This window comes from Myiozetetes cayanensis, unplaced genomic scaffold, assembly GCF_022539395.1.
Source record: "Myiozetetes cayanensis isolate MyiCay16 unplaced genomic scaffold, myiCay2020 scf21, whole genome shotgun sequence".
Taxonomy (NCBI): Eukaryota; Metazoa; Chordata; class Aves; order Passeriformes; family Tyrannidae; genus Myiozetetes; species Myiozetetes cayanensis.
Genome location: NW_026087423.1, coordinates 10988624 through 11007193, shown reverse-complemented (window position 1 = coordinate 11007193; position 18570 = coordinate 10988624). Strand labels below are relative to the sequence as shown.

The window sequence follows — 18570 nt, the reverse complement described above, 5'->3', positions numbered from 1 at the left end:
AATTGTCATAAAGATACAGGAGAATGGTACTGCTTCAATTCAACTGCAAGGATTTCTAACAGGAAATTACTAAATGCACCTAAAGAGATTTGCAATCTTTACAATCTAAAGTGAGACTTGATCTTCCAAATGCCACAACTCAGATTTACTTGGTCCAGTGCTCTGTCCTTAAAATTACCTTTATAATTATCACCATGCCTACACTGGGAACTGCATCAGCTTAATTAAATAGCTTTTCTTATCTGGTTTCAAATTGATCAAGTTAATTTAGCATAAAAATCCTATGTAGATATGTAGCTTGGCTTTTATTCTCTACTAATTGTCAGGGAATAACTTATGAAAATGTTACTTCCATGTCTTATGTCAAACAAGAAAGGCTTGTTGAAGAAACTAAAAGGCTGCATCGAGGTTGTTGCAAAAGTACGAGATGTCTAAGGAAACTGTCATATCTCATTACCAAAATCAGGATCCTAAAGAGCAAAAACAGGTTCTTTTATGTAATTAAAAAAAAAAAGAGAAAAAAAGATGACATGATTAAAAAAAAGCCTCAACATCCACAGTAACTAAAAGTATAAAAGCTCAATAGAAATCAGGCCTTTAAAAATCCATTTACAAAATGCTGACAGTATAAAATAAAAATATTTTGACCGGATTCACTAAAATCTTTAAAAGAAGGAAAGTGATATAACTGAAAGAATAACACTGGTCCAGATTTCAATACCATGATTCTAGTGTTACCAAATTACTGTAGTGATCATAGTCCGGTTCTAAAATTTGTTTATAGAACCACGAAGGTCAAAATGAGTCTCATCACTGCTATTTGTAATGCAGTTGTCAGTAGCTGGGAGCAACTCAGGATGTGAGAAAGACAGGCTGAGGGCAGGCAGAATGTTTCTGTTAGACCAGCTGGGTATAACTGGGAAAAACTTGCAAGCTTTGAGGCATACAAACCTCTCCTCAGGCTAAAAGCTTTTGAGTGAAAGGTGGGGGCTTTTTTTTCCCCCCTGTTTTATCAAGCGATCAAATGCTCTTTCTCCCTTTCCTGTTTATTATTTCACACAGACAGACATTAGCCTCAGATAAAAGAAATATAAAGTAACAAATACATAAGACAGAACCAAACAATGCTTGCCTTCAACAAAAGGAGTATTTTTAAGTTGAAGGCACCTGCTCAGAACTGGCAGTCTCTTCTTGACAGTCTCCTGTGTTCATCAGCACCTTTGGTAGCTCGGAACTTTGAACCTCTGTTTCTTACCACAGTTCTTTATCCAAAAAAAAAAAAAAAAAAAGAAAAAGAAAAAGAAAGATAAAACACAAGTTTTGAAACATCTTTTCGTTTATGTGGAACAAAAAAAAAAAAAAAAAAAGCTCAAAGCAGTCACAGGTACCGGCCAGTACCACAGAAAGCTGTGTGTGGGCAGATTAGAGACTGAAAGGATGGGATCACTTGAGAGGAGGGTAAGAGAGGAGCCAGTCACATGCAGATGATGAAAGACTGATCAGCAGTGGAAGAGAGGGGAAGGGGAGCAGAGGTGCTGATCAGTGAAGAAAGGAGACAAGGTGCACGTTGTGGGTTCTGCTCAAAATGTTGCTGCTCGTCGTGGGTCTGAGCCCCTTGGAAAAGGCAGAGTCATGAGCAAAAGTGGGAGCTGACTGAAGAATTTTTGATGAGCTGCCTCGCCAGCAGGAAATGCAGATTTGTTACCGCCGAGCATTTTGCAATAAATGCAAGTGTAGTTCTCAAAATATACCAAAAAAAAAAAAAAAAAAAAAGACTCAAACAAAAATAAATCTCCATTCCAACATTATCAACATCCAGCCTTTTTGAATTTCATTTTGAAACTACACTTTGTTTTGCAACATACTGTGCTTTGTTCATTTTAACATAGAAGCACGTTTTGAAAATATAATTGAAATAATTTCATTCACTGATTTTTTTTTTCCTGTATCATGAATTTATGTCACATCAGGAGTTTCAAAAACGCTCTGATGTAGGAAAAAAAGAGTCAAAATAATGACTTTTCCTGTAGCACATGCTTTCCCTGAGATAGGAAGCTTGATTCAAAGCATACCCTGAAATTAGCTGGACACCCATTGACTTCAGTGGAGCAGATCTATGAGGAGATCTTGAAGAATAGAAGGAAGAAACTAGTGACAACAAATGGAAGGAATTCCTCTTGAAACAATACCTTACAAATATACACAGCGATCACTCAGTCCTGCCTTTGATGTACAGCTCCCCAAAGCTTTAACTTTGCTACTACAGGAAAAGCAGAACTGGGCTCCAGCAGACAGGCACGACCCACATCTGTTCTCAGGCACACTGGAGTTAACTAATGAGATACTGATGGCTGGGCTGTGTGCTTGCATCTGCACTGGCAAGTCTGTACCAAAGTCCTACAAATACAACATGAAATAATTATGGGGACTCATTTCTGTGACTTGTCCTACGGCCCTCGGTGAAGTCAAAGCCTTGCTTGTGCTGTTTTCTAGAAATGTCCATTACATTTCACAAATAAAACCTAAAGCTATTTGGAACAGTATTGATTGAGCTAAAATTGGATCTACCAAACCAGGGCCTGTTTGTAAAGGTCCTGGTTTGGTGGATAAACGTGTAAAGATATAGAAAGCCAAAGCTGAACAGACTCATGGGCAATATGTACTATTGTTTGGACCGAAAAAAAAATGAAATTGGGTTAATATTAGCACCCAAGCTGATTTTAAATTGTGGCTCACTGAAAACAAAGCTTTTGTAATGGGAGTGTTGATACAACCTTAACTGTAACAGCACAAACACTGCTACTGAAATACAGTTTTGAGCAAGCTCCATCAAGGAGTGTTTTGTAAATGAATAATGACTTTGCTTAAAGCTAATCAACATCAAGTGTGCTAAAAAAGATGAAATAGTGCTGGAAGGCAGTGGGAGGTAGGGGAGCCTCAAAGTGCAAACAGGTGCTGATCTCCCTTCAGGGGGGATTGAGTGGCACAGACCTTACAGGCCTGTCACTTCTGATCAAAGCAAGCTCCAAGACCACATAATCACCATCACCCACCTTTTAAAGGATGCCCTGATTTATCATCTGTCACTGTTAATAACTTGGCTACTCTGTCTAAAATACTTAAGAACATTACACAAGGATAACATTTCAATTTTTTTTTTTTTTTTTTTAAGAAATGTGTAAATGTTTTAAACTAAAATGCACTGAAGTTCATCCTTTGAGGCCATCTGTTGCTGGAGACCACCTGTCATCAAACGACCACCTGAGCACATAATATCCCATCATTACAGAACTATCCCCTTGAAGCCATGGATTTTAAGTGTTAGAATAAGAAGGGTGAATGTTACAGACACTGTTGTTACTGGGCTGTTCAGGGAGTCTGCAGCCACGGGATGACAGCCATATGTGAATAATGGCTGTATAATAACACACATATGAAATGTTACTTTGGGAAAAATCTGATAAGAGATCTGAACATTCCTTGACTGAGCTCCTCACGTCCTTTCTGCCGTGGTGCTTGCGCTGCGCTGTTCAAACTGTGCTAACATGTCACTTCTCAAACTGAACCCTGAAACTACCGAGCTTAATTATATTTCTATTTATAAGAAACATCAGCATTTCAGGGAGAAACAAGACTTTTACTATTGTAGTCAGAATTTTGTGGGTTTTTTTTCCCCTGAATCCAATTTTTCCCTGCTGATCTCATGCTCCTACCTCATTAATGTCTCTTCAGTAAACAAAACTATTCTACCAAGATACAAATCTCCACCTGAGTGCTGAGACACAACAACAGAGTTTGGGACAATTTCTACCCCTTGTGAGGAATGTACTGCTCACCCAGGAGAGAGCAGAGCACCTGTAAACAGGCCCATGGCAAACACCTGACTCTTGATTTCCAGTGTATGTAAACACTAAGAGAATGAATTTCTTTTAGAATTTTTATCTGATAAACGCCACTGGACGTGCCTTCCTCAACACATTTCTTATGGAGCGACTGGATTGTTAATATAACCACTTACAGACCCTTTTCCTAAAAGCCTGATAAGCAAATACCTAGTAGTCCTTGACAGCCTTGACTTGAAGAAAAATCCTGTAAAATCCAACAAATAAAAACACCAATATGATTTCACTAAGATTCAAAATTACTGTGAAAACTAAAAAAGTTTAATAAAGAATATTTTTGAGATATTGTCTTAATTTTTTGGTTTATTATTATCATTTAACTAATATGCAGCCTTCTAAGACAAGAATAAATTCTTCTTTAATTATTAATAATACTATGTTAAATTAATGAAATGTTGTGAAAATAAGTGTATCACTTTCCATTAACAGTCATAAGCTTCCAATTCCATAAGTAGCAACTTCAGTATTAAACTCTTAAGACTGCTAGGAGTTATGGGACAGTGAGAAGTACAATTTCTGAAATAATTAGTTCTTATGATGTCCTTAAAGACAACCATTACACTCAGCTCCATTTACAGTGTATAGTCCTGATGTAAAGAAATTACCACCATTATATATTGAAGAATCTCATTTGCTTACCAGTAACCCCCCCACCACCAAATAATAATTCCTGAATAACTGCAAACATGAAATAAAACCTGAATATTTAGTTTACAGCTGAGCCAGAATCTATTTGTAACACGATGCATTGAGCCAAGCTTTCATATTTGGCATTTCCGTAGAACTCGCAGTTCTGCTCTGGTGACAGTGAAGGGCCTCAGCTGACAACTGATTAAACTCGGGAAGGCAGCAGGAATCCAGCCACTGCTGAACATCCTTCCTCAGTTTTCCCTCCTCCAGGATCCCTGCTCCAGGATCCCTGCTCCAGCAGGGTGTCCTTGGACAGGATTAACTTCTAGGGCATCTGAAAGCTGTGTATCAAACTGTGGCACACAGGCACAAAGGAGCAAAAATATATTTTCTCTTCCCCCAAATGATGATATTTTAGATTGAAAGTTGCTTTGCACACATGCATTTTAAGCAAAGATTATCAATAATACCTCCAATATCATTTTTGTCATTCAGGTTCCTAGTCATTGCTGGAAATACTTAAAAAGAGTACAAGAAGGCAAAAACTCATCTGTCACACTACACAGGTAAGTTGGAAAAAAGAGACCACTAATGCAGAACCTTTTGTTGTTGAGTTCCCAGCCACGACATGACTGCCACAGGGATCCTCACTCTCCATTGAGAGTCCATTGAGACCTCTCTTCTTTCTCTGATGGGATACCTGGCAAAGGGTTTTCCGGAGCAGCCACTGGGAGAACGTGAGGTTCTGCTCCTGTCTGACCAGGTGAGCACACAGCCTGTCTGTCAGCTGCACACGGAAAACCCCAGGTTCACACAGAATCATTGCTCCACCAAGAACTTCCTTGAAAATGTACTTCCAGTTTTAGCCTTATCAGGTAACTTCCCCAAAGGGGTGTTCCAATCCTGCCGTTTGTAGTTCCCGATCTTCCCTAAGTCTCTTCACAAATAACAGTGATACTTTCAGTGGTGTTAGAAGTGAAGGGGGGATAAAATTCCCCGAAGGGTAGAGGCTGAATTGTATTCAAGCCCTGTGAAGTGAGCCAGCTATCTTTAACATGCTGAACATACCCTATGCAAATTTTGAAGGGGTGTTAACCAAGGATCACTGTTGTAATCTCGGTGCTTTGTAAACACGGTACTACTCCACATCACTGCAGCTTTTTGCATCACTAAAGCTTCTTCCCATTCTGTTCTCTCAGCTGTAGAGGCTCACAGAAAGATGTAACTTCGAAATCCATTTATTTGATTCCAACTTGCAATTTCGAGTAAACGACTGTTCTCTCTGCTTAATACTTGCAGGCAAGTGTAACAACAACAACTATTATATTCAAAGTGTGCTTTTATCAAATAATCGAGAAAACAAGTTTATTAACCTCAAAGCACATCAGAGAAAGTTTAGAACACACAAAATTATCAAACTAAAGAACATATTTTATTTTTAATAAAATAGCGGAGCATGAAAAATAATTGTATATTACAAATATATACAGCACAAAACTGTGCACCCCCAGCACAGTAAAGAGCATCACTCTATACAAAGCTTCCCTTTGCAGAATCTAGTGCTTCTTGATCTATTCATAGTGAGAATTTGTTTAACAATAGAAAGAGTCAATAAGCCCTTTGGGTCTCTTTGAATTGATCCCCCCCTTTTTTTTTGCACAAATCAGTCCAAACGTGTATAACATTGGCTTGATTTCCATTAAAAAGCCACAAAATGTAACACTAAAGGGTTTCTGAGGACTAGACCTCTTAGTTCTTTTGTTAAGAGATTTCTTTTGTTGTCTTTATGTACAGCAAAATACTTGTTTCTCTTTTCATGTCATGGTAAGGAAAAAAAAAATGTATTGCACATTATTCTTATTCACAAAGTTTGTGTCTGGTGCAGGAAGTTTCTCTTTTGGTGAAAGAATATTGGTGAGCATTAGAGATTGAACCTATTTTTAGGCACTCCAAACCCCCTGGGCTGAGTTTAAAAAGGATTTTAAAGTTAGCACGGAACTTGCTTTCCCGGATAGCATCCTTACTGAGGATAGGCCTTTGTGGGACCTTAAGTGTCCCTGAAGAGACAATGCTCACTTGGGCACTTTTAAAACCAAATCATTGCTCCAAAAATCTTGACTAGACCTTGTTACTGAGAAACCTGTAGGAAATCCAGCTCAGCTACGTGAAAAAGTTAAGTAAGTGTTTGTTGTTGTGTTTGGTTTTGGTTTTATGTTGTGTTTCTTTTCTTCTTCTTTTTCTTTTTTTTTTTTAATCTGAGGGCTGGATGTAATACTTAACTACAAATTAGTAACAGAACAGACTGTTTTAATTCACAATATTCCTTTCACTGAAATCCTTTCCATAAGTACATTTACCTTCAGCTTTTCACCAGGTCCTGAATTCAGCATGGTACACTTTTGTGCCTTGAGATATTAAACTGTCCTGACAAAATAAGCACCATTCATGTTTTAATTTCTGGCTGCTACTGTGGACATGTGTAAGTCTGTAAGGTGAGACACAGTCTCTTCTAAAACCTGCTCACACACAAGTGGGTGGTTGTAATGTCGATTCGTATTTTGCAAGGTGAGTTTTCTGTGGATGCTGAGGTTTTTTGTAGATTCCACTACTGGTAATAACACTCGCAGGTTTTCTCCTACTTCTCTTCTTTAATCTCCGACTACAAACATTTTGCCAGGATTGAAGAGTCTTGGAAGTCCAGATCCACATACCACTAGTAATGCCCACAACTAATAACATAAAAATTTTGACCATAAAGATTTCTACTGCTGGGATAGAGTTATTCATCATGCAGTCTAAGTTTTTAGTCTGATTGTTCATCTTGCATTTCTGTTGAGTTGCCACAATTTTCCAATAATCCATATTCAGCCTTTCATAAAAATAGCAAGCTATCACACAGGTTGCAGGCACTGTATACAAGACTGAGAAGACACCAATCCTGACCATAAGTTTCTCCAGCTTGTCGGTGTTTTCTCCACCTGTTTTCATCACCCTCCTGATATGAAAAAGGGCCACAAACCCAGAGAGAATAAAAGAAGTGCCAATGATTAGGTAACAAGCCAAAGGAATGAGTACAAACCCCGTCAAGGCATTCACATCCATGCTGCCAACATAGCACAACCCTGTCAGCTCGTCTCCAGCCACCCTTCTCATCACTAGGATCATTATGGTCTTCACAGCCGGAATGGCCCACGCTGCCAAATGGAAGTAGCTACTGTTTGCTTCGATGGCTTCGTGCCCCCACTTTTTCCCAGCTGCTAGAAACCAAGTTAGAGTCAGGATAACCCACCACAAGGAACTCGCCATGCCAAAGTAATACAGAACCAGGAACACAATGGTGCAGCCGGTGCTCTCCAGCCCCTCCTGGATGACATAGAGCTGGCCGCTGTCCCTGTCACAGGCAATACTTTCTGCCCCTGAAAAGAGGCGGATGATGTACCCCACCGAGTAGACACAGTAGCACATTGAGAGGAAGATAATGGGCCTCTCGGGGTACTTGAAGCGCTGAGGATCTATCAGAAAAGTGAGGACAGTGAAAGCGCTGGAGAAGAAGCACAGAATGGACCAGATGGCAATCCAAATGACAGCGAACTGTTTGTCATCCCTGCTCCAGTAAACATCGACCCCTGGAGTGCAGAGCGGCGCGCAGGAAGCGCTCTTTTCCACATGGTGGAACTTGCCAGGATTTTCGCAGGAGGTTCTGCTGAGGCTGTCCTTGTGCTGCTGCAGATCGTGGCCACTGCTGGGCCGCTGGGGACGAAACATGGGTGGCAGCATGCTGGACCCTCTGGGTGGCTCATCGGACCCGTTGTTGGGGGCTTCCATGCACAGGTAATTGGGGTCGTTCTTGTTGGGCAGTTTGCTGCAGTCCAAGGAGTCTGGCCACTTAAAATTGAACTGCTCCATGATAGGGGAGCACTTCAGCCTCGCCTGCTCGCACATCACCCTGCAGGCTGGGATCGGGGTAGAAACCTGCTCCGTGCACATCGGGGCGTAGAGGGAGCAGAGGAAAAATTTCAGATGGCTGTGGCAGCCGTACTCCACCAAGGGGGCAAACTCGTGCAGCTGGATGGCAGCTTCCCTCTGGTTTTCGTGCCCCATCAGGTTCGGCATCCTCGTCATGTTGTACCCGATATCCTTGCACATGGGGATCTCGATGGGCTGGCACCTCCCGTCGCCGGGGCGGTCGATGTCCATGGAGCTGATGCCGGCGCAGAAGCCGCTGAGGCAGCAGAGCAGCAGGACGGTCCTGCCGGCGTTCCGGGCCGCCGGCCCCATCGCGGCTGTTCCCGTGGGGCCGGAGCGCGGCGCTGGGGGCTGCTCGGGGGTCACTGCAGCGGCCTCCCGGCCCCTGCCCGGCACAGCATCGCCCCCGAGCCGGGCGAGGGCGCGGGGCGGGGGGCGGCGGAGCGGGGCAGCATCGCCCGGGCCCCGCGGGCAGCGGGGGAAGGGACGGTCCCCCCAGCCCACAGACGCGCGGGACTTACTGCGGGCAGCCCGGCAACTTTTCTTTTCCCCGGGCTTCCACTTTCGCGATGCGTCTTCCCTTCCTCCTCCTCCTCCTCCTCTTCCTCCTTCCCGGCAGAGCGATGCCGGGATAGTTTTGAGTCCGGGCAGATCAGATCCGAGCGATCACCGCTTCGACTCGCACATGTCCCGGGCGGCTTTTTGGTGCAGCGGGTCCCTCCAGGGATTTTTTTTTTTTTCCCTTTCCCTAGAACGGGTCACGGCTCCGCACTTTCGCGCCGAGAGGTGGGGATTGGTTTATCCGAGCGCAGAATAAAGGAGGAGGAGGAGGAGGAAATATCTAAGCCATTGAAGAGGGGGGCCTGAAACATCCCCCCCTCTTCCCTCACTCCCTCCTCGCCGCCCTCTGGTCTGGGTTTGCAATAGGTCGGCTCGGCTGCGCTTTGCCGAGCTGGGCTTGGCGTGTGCGCCTTGTCTGTGCCGGCTCCGCTCCCCCCGCCTGGCAGGAACTCCCGGGGCCGGAGCAGCTGGGGCTTTTTGGGGCCGGCTGAGTCCAAGGATAAAATAAAGTAAAAAAAAAAAAAAAAAGACCTGTGCAGGATCCGCCTCGCATACGACATCCACTTTGCATGAGAAAGGTGAAGCTGACACGGTGATTACTTTCCAATCACTCGGAACGCCTTGAAACCTCCTTAAGGACCCCTACAGGTTCTCCTTGATCGGCACAGATTAGAAAAAGCCCCATTTGTTTCTCTCTCCTTCTGTCTTTTCCTTCCTTTCTCCTTTCCCTCCCATTGCCCTCCCTTGAAAGTTTAACAAGATCTTTTCTGTAGAAGGCGTCAGCCTGCCCTCCCTCGCTCAGGTAGGAAGCCAGGGAGAGCGAAGGCTTCAGACTTCGTGTCTCCTAATAAGAGGGTTGAAGGTGGTGCCTCCTTGACTGCCTTTATTGGAGGGGGGGCAAAGCTTTAGCAGGGAGGATGTGGGGAGGAGGATGCATTTTATGACGAGTGCTATAAACTCTTCGCTGCCAGGGTCATAAAATATGGTTGCTTTCAGCCTGGAATCTCAGCTGTTTTCAAATGCCGTGCTTTGTCTCGAATTCCTAAATGAACAGGACAGGCAGGGTTGCTGAAAAAGTACCTGATTATGGTTTTAATCACGGCATGGCATCACTCGAAAAGGAGCTTACCTTTTTTTTTTTTTTTTTTCTTCCTTAAATAAGAAACCCTAACTAGGGACATACCCTTGGGGAAGTTACTTCATCCGCTATAGAAAGGACACTTACAGATTTGGGAGACGGGAATCATTCTAAAGTGAGTTGCGTTTACTTTCAAAGTTAGGCTTCGAGATTTATTTTGCTTATTGGTCTGTCAGAGCCAGAAGGAGGAGGTTAAATCCCAAGCCAAACTATAATTCGCAATTTTACAGGCGGAAAAGGAGCACTGCGATCAGAAGTCAAAGATTAGCTCCACTCAGCCCCCTTTCCCCTCCTCCTCTGAGCCCAGTTTTAGCGAACATATTAATGGAGAAGGCAAATCTCTCTTTCTCTTCATTCATGCTCACCCACACAAACCGGGCTCCTCTCCATTAGGGCCTGTTTCTTATCGAAAAGAACACGGATTCTCCTGGAAACTACCAAATCCCGCAGGGTCAGAGTTAATACCCCACCAGGCTCTAGAAAGGAAACTGTTGGCTTCCTCAATTGTGATAAGGGTGAAATGGATCCAAGCAAGGACAACAAACCAGGGCTAATGTTTGTCTTTGAAACCCCTGAAGATGGGGCTAGTTTTTGCCTAGGAGTAAAAGCCATTATAAAAAAAAGGTTTTAAAACAGTAGTCCTTTTAGTGGCTTTTCAGTGGATGGAGGAGATTATATTTATAAAGTCCTGGTCTTAGGGACTGACCTTTCCTTGGGCACTTTCAGATTCCTTAGGGAATGTTACAAAAGCAGGCAGTGTGATGTGCAAAAAAAGAGCTTTATTTATTTTAGTGTGTCTGTGTGTATGTATGTGTGTGAGAGAGTGTGTGTTGGGGCATTTCCATTCTTCATTAATCTAAGCCTGTTTTCTTAGTATTTGTATTCATCCTGATTCCCCTTCTAGAGAGCTCGGTTGGGGGTAGTAGGGAAGTGTGGGGAAAGCTTTTACAAGGGATAAGTAAATTCTACTTAAAAAATGGAATTTAAATAATAATAAAGAGTAGAACTTAAATAATGCAGAGAATGAACATACTCAGTGTTTGCTTTGCTCAACTTGATTGTTTGGGAGCTTGTTTTTATTTCTTTTTTCAACAAGTATTTTTGTAAAGCATATTCTATCACCATTGGTATTAATCTAGAAAAAATACATGAAGTAAAACATGGCCTTTTTCTTCTACAACACTGATAACAGCCTTTTTCTCCTAAGAGGCAAAAAGAAACATAAATGAAAGTGAGAAAAAGAAAAAAAAAAGCAGGGGGAAACCTCCAACCTTTGTAGCTGTATGTCTCTTAATTGATCTTTCATGTGCCAATTTAAATCAGCCTTGTTTTTCTAGCCATTATTTTAGCCAGTGCATCCTGCTTTGGATCATTTATTTTACTTTCTATATTTTTAAAGAGCTATCTCGGAGTACCAGCCATTCAACGAGTCAGTGAAAGTAACAAATAGAACATTATTATAGAAAAATGAGAGCGCTGAGAAATCAGCAACTGGAAGATACCTCTGTAACTAATAAATGAAAAGAGCCTTTTGATGGCTCCAGCTGAAAAGATATTTTATTTTATTTTTTTTTTTCTCCTGTGTGTGGGATTTGAGATGTGTGATTCTATGGAGCAGCCAGGCACCCCTGCTGCTAGGCCCTGGCTAGGAGTTGGCCCCCCTCTGGCAAATGTTATGGAGAATTGGGAGGAATTTTATGGCTGTCTTTTCCCTCAGCTCTTTTTTCTTTTGTCTTCTTTGAAGAATGACTTTAGACATTTTATTTACATATTTAACCATGGATGAAAGAGGAAAAAGAAAGCATTTGGGCCGTTGTGGGAATAGTGATATGTTTAAATTAATGGAAATCTTATTAGGCTTCTAAAATTTTAAGCAAAAGATTTTTAATGAAACTTTATAATTAAACATGATTTCAAATAATGTGCCAACTCACAGGAAGGATGCATTTCACCCTCTAGCTATCCATCTCCCCACCTCCCAAAAATGTGCAGAGGAATAATCTGTATCTTAAAGTCCAGCTCTTCTTCTGTCCCGTAAGGAAAAGATTAAAACACTTGAATATTTAATAAGGCATGTGATAATTCAAACCATAACTAAATGTTTTGTAGGTAAAGCAAACCATAAATAAGCCAAGAAAAAAAGAAAGACACACCACCACCCCTCATCCCTGCAATGGCAAAGTTTAATGCTGTATAATCTATTGCAGTGCCAGTCTAATAAAATACTTTGATATGAGGAATGGTGAAAATCAAAGTTGCATCTATTCTACCCATGTTGCAGTCAGTGGAAATTACAGGGCCGGGCAAGGTTTTCTGAAATGGGATTAAAGAAGACCCGAATAACCCATTTGAGATAAAATGTTCTGACACTTCAGCAGCAAAGAGAAATGAAATGATCGGCTTGGGGAGTTGAAGAGTTAATTGGTACATTGAAGATTTTTAGTTAAATAATCTAAATTACTTATGATTAACAACAGTGTGTTATGACAGAACGTGAACTGTTATTGGCAATCCTATGTTTAAGAAGTCTGTAGCTATGACTGTTATTCAGGTTTAATATTTCTGGCCAGCTGTTTACTACACACAAAAAAATAGACATCAGTTTAATGTTATTCCCATTCAAAAACCCTACCCTCATCTATATTTGTATGCATTTATTCAGATACTTTCTAACTCCTTACATCTGCTGCACATTTCATTCCAGTAACAAATTCTAACATATATATGTTAAAAAAAGAATAAATGTTAGCCACGCAGAAGATAACAACGGTAAAAGAAAAAGCTCACACACACAAAAAGAAAGCTGATAACTCTTTTGGCAATTTTATAAGCCTGTATTTCTTACTGAATTTCCACTAGACATTAATAAAATTAAATGGCATGCAGAGAAATGTTTCCTTTTAAAAGCAAATGGTTTATTTCTATCCTAGCCACAGAATCTTTGCAGCAGTTTTCCTCCAGAATTTAAGTAAACATGTCTGCCTAACAGGACAGGCACACTGAGAAATATTCCCATGCAAGTGCGAATATTCACAATGCACAAAAGTTTTAATTGCCTTAGAAAGCCACCACCACCAACAGTTAAAAGAATTAAAAACAAAAACAAATCATAAATGGATGAGTGGGTTGTATAGTATTGCTCTAATACAATTTAGCTGGCTGTTTTAAGGGCACTTCCCTTGAAATGTGGTTTGAAATATTACCAAAGGTTCGACGGGGTGCATTAGTGTGAATTGCAAATCAGAACATTTCTTTAATCCCCTTTTCATGGCCTGGCTTCGGATCAGTGGCATCTAAGGGACTCCCCACTGATTCTGGCTCAGGAGGAACCATTCACTGGGGCAGCTTCCCTCCTCTATTCCCACAGTCCAGAAAACAACACCACAGACAGACACCCTCCAACTAAATTAGATTAAACTCCTTCTCTTCCACAGCGCATTAGCCTTTTCACTGCCCAAGATTCATTATTCAGCTACTCCTAATTTAAAGATACAGTATTTTTCTCCTCTTAGGAACAAAAACAACAAACTAAACTCAAGGCAAAGCAGGAAAAAAAAAAAAGAAAAAAATTAAAAACCAAAAAGATTCCTGGTCAGAAATAAACCTGATAATTCTAAAATTACATGAAGGTGGGAGAATATCCTTTTTGCTCTTACTCTAATATTGCAAGGATGTTATAATTTTAAAGCACAGGTCACAGCAGAAAGTTCTACATACACTAAAATCAAGGACAGGCCCAGTGAAAAAAAGAAAAAAGAAAATGCATGCAGATTTTCTTTTCTTATGTACACCATTCAATAAACTTCGTTCACCAGTCTTTTTGCATGCCCTCTTTGCACATCTTGCAGCCAAATCTAGGCTTGTAAAGGCATAAACATCACGAAAACTAGCGCATGATAGTGAGGATTAATTGGTTTTCTTGTTGTCATTTCCTCTCTTACTTCCAACCATCACTTGTCCTCTCTTACTTTCCAAGGTGAAAGCAGTCTTGTCTCATCTCTCTCATTCAGGTGTGAGTCTGCACCTCTTCACAGACACAAATGAAAGCAGGTAACAATGGACAGGAGCAGTGAGACCCCAAGCAAAGTGTCTCCTGGGGCTCTGGGTGGCTCTTGCTGCGCTCACAGGGTCAGCTATTGCAGGCACATGAGCCAATTCCCAGGAAATCCCACTCCTGGGCACCAGTTTATAAAACCTGTAGCACTTGTGTACCACCTGGATGGTGCAAAAGGAGAAAAGTGACACTATCTGGCCCTTAATTTTCTCTGATTTGAGAAGAAATGGACTCTGGTGCAGGAGGATCTCTACTCCTGATGTTTATGAGTGCCCAGGTGGGCAAGAAGGGCGATGGCTCCTGGCTTGGATCAGGAATAGCATGGGCAGCAGGACCAGTGACTGGGCATTTGTACTGGGCACTGGTGAGGCCCCACCCCAAATCCTGGGGTCAGATTGGATATTAGGAAAGATTTTTTTCATGGAAAGGGCTGTCAAGCACTGGAAGAGGCTGCCCAGGGCAGTGGTAGAGCCACTATCCCTGGAGATATTTAAAGGACATATAGATGTGGTGCTTAGGGATGTGCTTTAGTGGTGGGCTTGGCAGTGCTGGAGGAATAATTGGACTTGATCTTAAAGGTCTTTTCCAACCTAAATGATTTTATGATTCTGTGTTATTTTGTAAAGCAGCATAAAGTATCTTTCCAATAAAATTCTGATACAAATATTTGAAGCTTCCAAATTGCAGAGAACTATGAATATTGGTTTTGTTCTTCTGAAAGATGCTGAAAGATACTCTTCCAGTTGCAGAGCCTAAAGTTGCCACAAAGTGTTGTTCTGTGTCCACCACCCATGTCCTATTGAAGGCAATAAATAAGATTACATATTCTTTTGGTACTTCCATAACTGGCCAGATTAAAAAAAGTTATGAAGATGAGGCAGTTATTGAGAAACAAACAAAAGAACCTGTAAATCAGCACATTCCCAGATTTCTACACTTCTCAGACTAGGCATAATAACTTAAAAAAAGAAGAAGATTTGACCTACAAAACTTGAAAAATCTCCCTCACTGAAAATCAGTGACAGTTGCAGTTTTTAATTCTCTCACATGCTTTTTGCAATATCCCTATTCCATAAAAAGATGGCATTGTCTTTCATCAGCTGTTCAGCAGCGGAGAGTTGGGATGCAATAGATCAGTCAGTTCTCTCTATCCTACATCTTCCAAAATCATTCATTATTTTGGTATTATTTCTATTGTGTTTTTCACTTCAGAAAACTATACTATGCTTTTACAGTGCCCCACTTCATAAAGTCTGTATTTTTGTCCCATGCAAGGAGAAAAGAACAATTTTAGAGTTTTATCAGGAACTCTAAGCTGTTATGCAGGGAAAAATAACCTGCATTATAATCTATTAGAATCATGGAATTTTTAAGGTTGGAAAAGACCTCTAAGTTCATCAAGTTCTATCAGTGTGTTTAAGATGATTTGCTAGTTTGGGATGTAAGCTAAAATTCCATGAGTGAACACTCATATCTTCCTCACTCACTCTAACTTTTACTGTTGCCTTAAGGTAATTTTTATTTGTATGACTTAATAATATCGATTTTAACCTTTAACCATCCTTGACCCAGTTCAGATCTGCCTAAAATCTAGTAACTCAAACATTCCCATACCTACATGCTATTCCCCCCAGGTATATGTTACTCCCCCAATATTTATAATGATTTTCTGAGGAAGTACCAATTCCACCATGTTTTACCCATTCTTACACTGAAGGGCTCTGGCAGAGACAGGATATCGTGCTAGATGGACTTTTGGCATGACCTGCTCATCCATTTTACATTCCTAGGTGCCAGAATTGCATGATATGGTCTTAATCACTGCTGGAAGTTGCTTTTGGACGTCCTCCATCTGGCATTTGAATTTTAAGAGACAGACCTGGTCAGGCTGTGCTTTGGGCCAGGGTGTCTGTTGGCTGTTTTAAGCCTAAACCACAATTCATCCTAATGTTACAAAATCCAACCTCTTCTTTTCTCCTCGTCACACATAACCTGACAAGGCTGTATTTCCCATGCCAAAGCAGGAATTTGATAGAAATGTTATAGCACTGAGAATAAACCTGGCTCAAACCCACACACTGCCGGCGTGGTACAGGGTAAGACTCATCAATCTTCCCTGTACTCTGGAGTTACCCCAGTATGAAATATGGTGAGGAAGCGTTACATTTAGATCACTCTCAGATGTCCAGATTTTTTTTCCCTATTGAATTATTATTATTATTATTAAATGATTGAAATACAGTGGGAGGAATACTATGCTGGGAAATGTCCCCATGTACTCCAACCCACTGTCTAACTGTGTTTTCCCCGTCTTTAAATGAAGACTATTCTGCTTCCTGTTGGTGAATGAGAAGTGCTCAGACACTGCAGTGTTGGAACATTTCATTACTCCATGAGAGAGTGATCAGAAAATTCAGACGTTTGGGAAGATAGAGACAGACCTTTCTAGATCGATTGCAAGTTCAGTACATACAATATTTGAGTTTGGCAAGCTCAAATCTGTGTGTTCAAGAGCCCAGAAACAGTGTTATGTGTTGCACACATTAGGCAACCATGTATACAGAATCAATTCAAAGCAGCTGTTGAAGATCAGGAATTTTAGGGTGAATTCCTCCATCTAGACTTTTTTTTTTTTTTTTTTGGAAGGGGGAATGCAAAGGGGGAGGGAATGAAAAATTGATACTGCTCTGTGCTCCAGATGAAAGAACAAACATAATTTTATTTTCTTTAATGACTGTACTGAATTCTGAAATTAAACCCAGCGGGTAAAAAGATCCTGTGCAGATTTCAAAAGAGATCATGTAGTCTGTCCATGTGCTAAGGCAGGCACATTTTTTAAGCCCTGCCATGTTCTGTAAAACTGAAAAAGGGTTATCCCTGTAAGCATTCTGCTTTTCAAAGCCATCTCTCTCCCTCCACCTACCCCAAGCCAGTGGATATTCCAAATAAATGTCATCCTAACTTGAAATGTCATTTTGTGGTTCCTCCCTCTAACTTTAGAAGGAGAATTGCTGTATACTCTGCATTAAATATTATTAGAGCTCAACATACAGACAGCACTCCTTTTTTTTTTTTTTTTTAACCTCTCAGCAGAACCAGACAGAAAAAGAAGCCAAGAAAACAACAACAACAAAAAACCCCAGCCGTATAAATAACTGAATATAATCCCCAGCACAGGTTTGAAAGCAACTGAACTGAGAATAGCTAACCTTCGCTCTGAACTCACTCCAGCTGCAGGTTAATGCAGTTAATTGCAGAGCACCTGGTCTAAGCCTCAGGTATATGAATCATCCCCACAGCACACCTTTCAATCTTTTATTCCTATGTAATGCCCCGGGGCAGCTGCCGGTGCCTGTTGGAGCTTTGTTCCTGGTGGGTGTGCCAATACGCTGTCAGAATTCCCTTATTATATGCAAAAGAAAGGTTGTGCTTTAAAGCATCTGTGTGCATCTCCGAGGCTGTGGTTTGAGGATACTCTGTCTCCAGTAGCAGCACTGACTTAACTCATCCCTGCCTTCCCTCCACAGGAGCCTCTGCTCTGCTGCTGCTCCCGGGCTGGGAGCAGCTCCACCAGTTCTGCTCCCACAGCTGTGCCCGGGGTCCTGCTGGGAACTGGATCAGGAAACGGAGCATCAGCCTCTTAAAAATCAGCCCTAACACTATTTGCAGGTTCTTAACACCAAAACAAGGGGCATAACAAGGAGCTGGTGTTGCTTCTGGAATCATCACATGCTCAAATGGGTGGCCTGTAAGTGTGAATCCATAAACCAATGTTATGTATATACACATATACATGTGTGCTCTCACTTGTATGTGTTTGTAAGATGGCAATATTTTTCGGAGTCTGTAGATACACATCACTGCAGACACTCATACAATCCATCCTTTTAAAACCAAGGCCAGTCCTCCTCAGTTCTGTTAAGTCCTTTTTTTAACTCCATAAGCAAGTTGCTCGGCCTTTACCCGTGGAAAGCCTGTTCCTGGACACAGATTTATTTAGAACATCAATAGTAAAGAGGCTAACTGAATTAACTGTTTACCTAAACACTATAATGTAGGTGCACATAACATATGTACAAGCATGTGTGTTTTATAAATGAATACCTATGTGCACATGGATCAGGCACTGAAATGCCTACGGGGTCTTTTGGTGAGGGTGAACTACTTGTAGATACTTGTGAGTTCTTGCTGGTTCTGGGATTGATTATGTCGTGCTTATTAAAGTGGTTTGCAGCTTTAAACTGGTAAATATAATTTAAAAAGGGCAGGACAGTGTTTTGAAAATAGTTGGTCACTGCCTTATCTTGCACAGACATAAC

At 41.3% G+C, this 18570-nt stretch overlaps 1 protein-coding gene across 1 annotated transcript; it reads right to left on the bottom strand.

Annotated features, from left to right (window-relative positions):
• Positions 1-5838: 5838 nt before the first annotated feature.
• FZD10 (frizzled class receptor 10) lies at positions 5839-9707 on the bottom strand. The gene has a single exon (XM_050318723.1). The coding sequence runs from the start codon at positions 8808-8810 to the stop codon at positions 7053-7055; it is 1758 nt and encodes a 585-aa protein (XP_050174680.1). The 5' UTR covers positions 8811-9707; the 3' UTR covers positions 5839-7052.
• Positions 9708-18570: the final 8863 nt, after the last annotated feature.